The sequence below is a fragment of the Mycteria americana genome, chromosome 14 (genome assembly GCF_035582795.1).
Source record: "Mycteria americana isolate JAX WOST 10 ecotype Jacksonville Zoo and Gardens chromosome 14, USCA_MyAme_1.0, whole genome shotgun sequence".
Lineage (NCBI taxonomy): Eukaryota > Metazoa > Chordata > Aves > Ciconiiformes > Ciconiidae > Mycteria > Mycteria americana.
In genome coordinates, this window is record NC_134378.1 from 1,118,045 (window position 1) to 1,126,650 (window position 8,606).

General features: G+C 42.6%; 1 protein-coding gene across 4 annotated transcripts in view; it reads left to right on the top strand.

Annotated features, from left to right (window-relative positions):
• Window positions 1-7,997, top strand: part of RALGAPB (Ral GTPase activating protein non-catalytic subunit beta) — a 67,350-nt gene extending 59,353 nt beyond the window's left edge. For all 4 annotated transcript variants that reach the window (XM_075517560.1, XM_075517563.1, XM_075517561.1 and 1 more), the window contains 3 exons: window positions 1,270-1,348; window positions 1,910-2,058; window positions 3,802-7,997. In XM_075517560.1, coding sequence (XP_075373675.1) covers window positions 1,270-1,348; window positions 1,910-2,058; window positions 3,802-3,995 — 422 coding nt within the window. In that variant the 3' untranslated portion in view covers window positions 3,996-7,997. The remainder of the gene's footprint in view (window positions 1-1,269; window positions 1,349-1,909; window positions 2,059-3,801) is intronic.
• Window positions 7,998-8,606: the final 609 nt, after the last annotated feature.

The window sequence follows — 8,606 nt, forward strand, 5'->3', positions numbered from 1 at the left end:
TTTCCTTATCCAGACATTGGCCCAGAGGGTGTTCCCTTAGCTCCAAGAGTCCCTCAGATGCTTCAATACCTGGACTGGTGTCCCTGACTCACTTCTTTCTTGGGTGGCAGCGAAAGCCAGCTCACTGCAGAGACAGCAACTGTGCCACACGTGCATGTTTCTGCTTGGCTGCTTCTTTTAGCAGCCATAGGAATCTCCCAAAGCTCTGGGCCTGAAGCTGAAGAAATGAGTTTGTGAGCCTCAGTAAGCATGGCAGTTGGATTTGGGGGGAGGGTGGAGCTCATGAAAGTGGCTCCTAGCCCAGAGGCTTTGCCTTATGCTCCTTATGTTCTTGGCTCTTGCCTTATGCTTCTGGTACATATTTGAATCTGGACAGTGGAAAAGCTGTCACTTTGTAGTTTAGGCTATCGTCCCTGTGCCAACTGCCTGCCCTCCCTCTTGCTCCATCTCAAAGTATTTCCATGGCCCTCCATGCTCTCCCTCTGCTAGCTCCAGCTTTTGTGTATTCTTAGCATCCTAGCTCTGGCAAAAGGTGTCTTCGGGCTTTATACTCTTTCTGCTGGAAGAGGCATTGGCACTGTCCTGCTGTCTGAACTGTACTTCTGTGAATGACTCTCAACATCTGTCTCAGTTTCTGCCCCTAAACAAGGCAATGGGAAGTGCCACATCCCCTTCCAGGGATCCGAGTTCTTACTTCCTCCTCCTGCACCTTCGTTATCCAGTCACTTGTTACCAAGTGCATGGCAGCAGAGTTGTAGGTTATGGTGAGGATCTACAGAGCTTGGATTTGAGGAATGATACCATGTTTGTTGGAGCGGGCCTCAAGGGAACTGTAGATGTTGAGCGGTGGTATCACTTGAAATTCCCAGCACTGTTCTTAAGGTGGACTGCTTGTGGATAGGTGAAGATGCTGTTGAATAATAACTTGAAAGCTCTTTTTGTGATTGAAGTACTTCACCTCCTTCCTGCTTTCACTGTTCCTCTAGAGACTTTGATCTCTGGGATTGAGGGAATTGAGGGTTTGGGACATGTGTTACCTAATCTGTTGAATGCAGGATGGCTGAGGTGTGTCTATACACTCCATGAATGCTTAAGCTTAAAAACAAAGACAGACTTTGCATCACTAGCAGTGCAAGAACATCTCTGGTATAAATGCTTGAGGACTGCATGGTTTTGACTGATGATAAATAATCTTTCTTTCTACAAAAACAAAAAGAACCCCAAAAACTGGGGTAGATAAACTTTATTCAGTGCATCCTCTTCTTACAGAAAACTTCCCCCTCCCTGATCTGGTGTCTGAGACTAGCACTGGTGTTGAAACTACAGCCAATAGTAGCACTTCCCTAAGGTAAGACTGCTCTTATTTTCATTATTTTTCTTGATTCTTGCGGACAACAGTTTAGGCTGCACTTTAGAAGAAGTCATGACTGAGATTATTTGCATTCTTCAGCTTTCACAGGCAACCCTGAAAACTCTAGGCAGTCATATTAAAGACAGATGAGTTTCCTCAGTGGATTTTTTTTGTTGTTGAAAATATGAAAGAGCTTTTCATATCACTGCAGTTTAAACATAAATTAAGGAACAGAAAATGTGTAGTTTTTATCTTGAGTCTGTGATTAGCCTCCCTCCTGATTTACTCCCTTGTGAGGTGGTTAATGCTGTATATGTGTTGTGAGGCTTAAAGCCCTGTCTGCAGGACTCTCAAATTCTGTGGTGACAGGAGGTTATAGAAACAGTACAGTTGCTATAACCCTTCTAAAGTCCAGAGGATGCACACAGGAGTCCTGCTGGTTTAGCCACAAGACATTTTTTAACAATCTTTTAACACTGAAAGTGGTCATTTTTCATCTATTGATTAATTGAAACAGTGCTATAAAACTGATTTAACAGTTGTGGTTTTTCCCTTAAGATCTACCATTCCTGAGAAGGAAGTTCCTGTGATCTTCATCCATCCTTTAAACACTGGCTTATTCAGGATAAAACTACAAGGAGCAACTGGGAAATTCAATATGGTTATCCCATTGGTGGATGGAATGATAGTCAGTAGGAGAGCTCTTGGTAAGCTAAAGATTTTTAGGAACATTCATGTTTTGATTTTTTTTAATAATATATCTGCAAAATACATGGGCTGGAATCTTTCATTGGAAAAAGTATTGGGCATGGCAGAACAAAATAAAAACACACTTTTTGTTGCAACAGTGGTAGCAGGAACAGCAGAGGGAGCAGGTGGGTCAGCACTTAGCTGACAGCATAGCAGGGCTCTGCTGCGATTGTAGTAGGAGAGAAGTGAAGGGTTGGAACTAGTAATGGTAGAAGGAAAAGGTAAATGCCTGTTATTTAGATAAGAGAGATCAGAAACGTTACCCTAACGTTTAGCATTGAGAGCCAAGGTGCTGGTGCTAGTTGACTGCCAGAGGGTACTGCTGAATTTTTGGACTGTGCTGGCATGCCGTGTTTGTTCCTTCTGTTTTAGAAGCCAGGTAGTGATTAAAAGCCACAGCAATTGAGGATTTTCTAATGTGTTCAATAAAAATACTTAACCTACTATGCAGGCATGTGTTAACAGGGGGTCTGTGTGTGCTCTCTGCCTTTGCCTGTGTTCCTGGATGGATTAATGGATCTGTGTTGGTATCGGTGCTACTATAGAGTCAGTAACTGGAAATCTCACTCCAGTGACAGCAATTGACAAGACAGAGCAAAGTGAATAAACGAACATTGGGATACTTGTACATAGCCATAAAAATAATGTTGTAGGGGTCTGTTGGGGGTGACTTTCAGGTTCTGTTTTTTGTATGCTTAATTTAGTCATGTGGAAATAGAAGCCAGACTGGCCCTTCAAATAACACTTGTGAATTCAGCTGATGACAATGGCTTGTACTGAAAAAGAATCAGGTGTGTTTTCCTAGAGTTGGGCTGGTTTTTCAGCTGCATCAGGACTATTAATATAATGAAATTTGTCTCTTCTCTAAGTTCAGCAGATGTGGTTTGTGTGCAGTCAGGAATCAAGTCCTCTAAATAAGGAAGACACTGTGCCTGTAAGAAAGTGCTTGTGAAACAGCAGAGGGGTTAACGGACACTTGCTTCATTAGAGGCATATGAATTTCATTTCAGAATAAAATAGAATAAAGTCCACTGCTAGCTTTGACCAAATGTTACTGCTTTGGTTCCCAACCTTCTCCTCCCTGCCATGTACAGCAGTTAGGAGTTAGAGAGGTAACAACAGTGGCAAAGCAGTGAGGGGAAGAGAAACCTGTTTCCAGCCACAACCTGTCAAGTCTTTCCTCATCCCCTGTTCCAAAGGGAAGGCTCTGCAATTCCTACTGGAAAAAAAGTACTGACGGGTACTCTTTTCATCCTGAAGGCTCCCCTGGCATTACCCGGTGCAACCCACCTGAGCTCTGCATGTCCTCGTGCTGCACGGCCAGGGGCTGTAGTACTGCGATTCTTGTATTAGCTGCCCTGGATTCTTTCCCCTCTTGGTCCTGAGGGTGCTGTTGTGGGCAGTTGCTTGGCTCTGGCAAAGCAGAGAAATCTTCCTCCTCCTCCAGCCAGTTTAGGGTACCACTGACTTAGTCCCTTTCTTACTCATTTTTCACAGTAAAATGTCCTTACAGGCCCGGAGACCATGGTTATCTGTTATGAACTACTCGCTGAGAAAAGTTCTTGACTTGGTGGTGCTGAGTATCTCCCCTGGGTATCTAGATGGGACAGAAACCAAAATTGTCTTTAGCTGTGAAGCCAGCAAAGGGGCACAGGCTTGAATTTGTTTAAACTTGATTCAAATGTTGTTTCTTTTTTCAGGTTTTTTAGTGAGGCAGACGGTAATAAATATTTGTCGGAGAAAGAGGCTGGAAAGTGATTCATACAACCCCCCACATGTCCGCCGAAAACAGAAAATAGCAGACATTGTCAATAAATACCGGAACAGGCAGCTGGAGCCAGAATTTTATACCTCGCTTTTCCAGGAGGTTGGGCTCAAGAACTGCAACCCCTAGGTCATTATCCTTCCAGGACAATTAGATCAGAGCTTGGTGGCTACAGTAATCAGTTAAATAACAACAACAAATTTCCTCAGCCCTCTGGAATTCAGGAAATCATATTCTAGCACAAGTCAGCAGATACCATGTGGGAGGAATGAGAAATGAATCCAAAACATTGCAGCTGGGATATTGACTTAATTCACCTACCCTCAAAAGATTACTTAATTCCAGTCTTCCTGGATGCTAGCAACATAATCGCTTCACCCAATCATCTATTCCAGACTAATTAGGAACTGTAAGTTTCTCATTCTGTGAGAGGAAAATAATCGAAACAAAGCCATCTCTGCATATAAGGGTGGAAAACAAAATACAAACAAACCTGCCTTCAGACATCTTGCTACACCCACGTGTTAAAGGAGAAGGGAGCAGGATCTCTCCTTTGAGGAGAGTCTGTTTCAGAGCATTAACTATCCCTGCCAGAACTTTAAAGACATTTTCAGCCCCGCTTCAGAGCTCAACAGAAGATCCTTCACTGCTTGTAACCAATTCGTGTACCAAAAGCAAGAAGAGGAAAATTGCTTGGGAACATCAGGTCACAAAATTCATAGCCAAGATGCTGTATTTTACAGTTCCCTCCATGGCTGGGAGTGAGTCCATCTACATAGGAGACTTCTGTCATGCTGACAACAAACACCTGAAATTACCTGACTTTCCAACATAAGTTGTTACTAGATAAGAGCTCTTGGTTATATAAAAACAAGGTTATGACTTTCAGGTCTGTTGCAAAATGTCACATTTAATTTTAGTAGCTTGGTTTTTTTAATTTTTTTATGCAACTACTTAATTTATTTTGAATTGTCTTTATCACCTACTTACCGTTTCCATAAAAAGCCTAAACATCACTTGCTTTCCTTCCATTGGATTGAAATCTGAGATTCTGGGACTGCCTCCTGCCTGATATTTATAGCATAAGCAGTTTTCGCAGCTTCTACAACACTTTTCAGAAGCTCCTGTTAAACAGACTAAAACAATTCGAAAAGAAAATTCAAGAATTCTTCTTTTTCCCCATTAACTTGCCATTCCATGAAAGCCCCTTTGGAGTTATAATTTAAAATTGTTTTGAATCTACTGTGCTTTCTCATGCTCAGCTGCGGTGGTTCCCTTTCACCTAGGTCAGAAGTTTTCATTTTCAGACTGTGGATTTCACGTGTTCAGGACTTGAAGGATGCGCTGGGAAAAGATGTTTACAACTACAAATTTAATATTGGGAATATAAAAGCTGCAGTGGGCGCTGGCAGCCTTGGGAATGCTCTCAGGCTCCCAGCGCAATCTTAACTTGTGTTGCAGTAATGAATCATCACTGGTGCTCCCGGGTAGATGCGGTTTGTGATCACTGGCAGCAGCATGTGTCCCTTTCCTTCCAGTAAGCAGGTACTGTAAGAGTATGAGTGTGAGCAAGAATTTGGGGAGCTCCTCATGTTATTCCAAAAGTGGTTTTATTAGCTTTTTAATATGCATTGCAGTAATAGCTGTCAAGCATTTAATTTTGATATTTCAGAGTTACTTTTTGCAACAGTTCTGATCTGAAACACTCTTAATTGTTTCATTACAACTTACCTGCCAAGGACATACCCTGCTCCTGTCTTTTCATGTGGTTTTTCACAAAGAGTTAATGGAAACACAGGCCCCTAAAAATACATGTGAAAGGACTTTCAGGATGTCAACCAAAGGGGTTTAAGGTGATGTGCTTGTTGCAGGGGACAAGCACAGTAGCCTCTCAACTCAGGAGCTCTGGATTTTGATCCAGATGAATCACAAGTGGAAAAATGAAACCACATAAAGAAAACTACTGTAGAAGTAAGCACGATGGCTGGCCCGCACTTGCGTGATGCCCAGGTTGCAAATGGCAGGAGGAGCTGCAAGGCAGTGTTTGGGTGTATTGGCAAAGCTGTGAAGGGAAACCTGGACAGCTTCATTCCTCTGCCGAACTCTTGCCAGTATCAATTTAATGCACGGACACTAAATTTACCCACATTTTGTATGTACCTATTGGATCTAATTAATGGCCAAACACACTAGTCCACTGATTTAAAAGGCATGACCAATGCATGTGTAACAAATAAACATACTGAGCAATCAAATGTCTGCACATCTTCAACAACGTAACAACAAAACCCACATACCATAGCTAAGTGTATGTTAATATGTGAAGTCATTGGTTTATATAGTAATGAGCTGCAAAAGATACTTCTTTCAGGCATTCGGGTACAGTCAGTAACGTAAAGACATGCGCATTTGGGGAAACCCTGGATATTTTCCGCAAAGTCCAAGATAGCCAAATGGACTGCCTGAGAATTTAGTTGTTAACAAGGCCTGTGCTTGGCTGAAGAATAGTCTTGGGTCTGTTTCCCTGTTCATCTGAAACATGGGTATGGCACCCACTTGAGCAGTAATACCCGTGAAAGCAATGCAACTTTTCAGAAGTCTTGAAAGAAGGTACCTTTTGCGCACACTGTTGCTGCTGATCCTCCCGCCGGGGGACTAGGCATTCATAACGTGCTTAATTTGATTTGTCAAACCAGCTGGGTAACACGTTACACACTGGCCATAAGTGTTGGTTTTTGCTATCTGGAAAGGTGAACCTTCAAGAAAGTCGCAGTTTAGTATAAAAATGTTGCGATTACAGAAATGTTTTGCCATCCCACTTGGTTTGGATGCCGGTCACAGCATCCAAACCCTTGGCAGACCTGTGCCGGTGGAAGGTGTCTGCAAGGAGTGTCCCTCCTTCCCCTGCGCATGGAGAGGTCTCTGACTTAATGATAAAATGTAAAACACCAATTTGGGAATGAAATCCTTGTCCTGTCAGTGGCCAAACTCTGGCTTCAGCTAGTCCAGGGTACAGCCTTGAGTTTTTTTCCCCCAAAGGGTTAGAGCAAATGAGATTTATTTCAGTTGTGATTGCAAGAACATGTTAGTCAAGAAGACAGACTGGTTTTTTTGCATCACAAACTGCTATATTGAGTTTTCAACTTGACAGCTTGCGTGGCTTGGGTTTACGTTCCTGTTCATTGGAGGTGATGAGCATTGACCACTTGCTTTGTGCATAGCGTGATGTTAGTCTAGGCTCTGCAGGTAACATAGTGCTGCAAAAGCTGAGTTTTGCAAATGTTGCATAATAACTAAACTGAGACTTTCTCTTTTCATAAGACCTTTCTCTTTGGGTTCATAATTCTGCTTTAAATGATGGCATCCTTTAAACGGTGCAGAAAGAGGGGGGACCATTGTCACCTTGTTAAACGCAGTGTTGAAATTACAGAAATTTCAGTACCTTAATAAAGACTCTGTTTTAAAGAAAAGCGTTTTTCTTAAAGGTACTTTTAAAAAAGGCATTACAACCTTACAGCAAGCAGGAGATGGGAAGAACAGCGCCTGTGGAAATTAAGGTGTCTATGTGGATAGCAACGTGTGCACGAGGCCGTAGGGAAGAGCAGGCCCTCGCTGCTCCACTGGCTATACGTGCTGGGTTCTCCATAGGTGACTGCTTTTCTTTCCTGCGAGGTTCTGTATGCCCAGAAAGACAAGAGAACTAAATTTCAACCTAACAGACAAATCTGATGTGATTTACTGATTGTGTAATTGAGTGATGTCTTTGAAGGCAAACACAGACCTTTTCCACATGGATTTTAGCAGGAGCAATTAGAAATGAGAATGCCGGATACCATGTGCTTCAAATCATATACAATTTGTATGAATTTCTGTATGTTGCCAAGACATGATCTTTTTGTTCTTATTGTATTTTTCTGTAAATATTCCTGGCGCTAAGTTGTAAAGTAAAGGCAAAATGTAAATATGAAGATGTGAACTATGTTCTCTTGTCTCTAGTACTTTATCTCTTATTTGTTTAGGGAAGGCACACAAAGGCTTGTTTGTATTTATGCCAATTCTTTGTCCAGGAGAAACACATCAAATATTGAATGTAACACAGTTAGTCCAATAAATTTTAAAGATTCTTATCTAGTAACTTTGCAGTTGTCAATTTTTAATATTTTCCAATGCCTTTGGTTGAAATTAGCAGCCAACAGAGATGTTTCCCAGGGAAATAGCAGACGGATGTAGTAAAATTGTGCACCCTCTACTACGCAGCAGCTATGGTAACAGTGCAGCAGCTTATATTTAAGGAAATCACGTTGCATCTCGATGGTGTGGGGAATGAAAACATGGAAACACAGCTTTTAAAGGGAGACCCAATGCTCCTGCAATGCAAATGTTCTCTGGTTACTCAATGTGCTGCTTCCTCTCAGGCGTAGGTCCCCTTGTGCAGCTGGCTTTGCTGGCACCCTGCGAGTGGAACTGGGGAAGCTGCTGCGATAAAGCCGTGCAGTTAAAATGCAGCGCAGAGTCCTGTTGAGTGTTAGAGACAGCTCTTATTTCTGTGTGGAATGAGGATAAAAAATTAGACTTCTCCATTGTTTGGATTAGGAGAGGAGCTGGGCAGCAGTGCAGCGATGCACCCAGCGAGCTCTGGGGAATTGGGAAAGCTTCTGGAAACCTGTGGTCAAGGGCAGGGTTTGTCAGCACCCCTCCAGCGTCGGACCAAGAAGCCAAACCGCCCACTGCCCCTCTCCA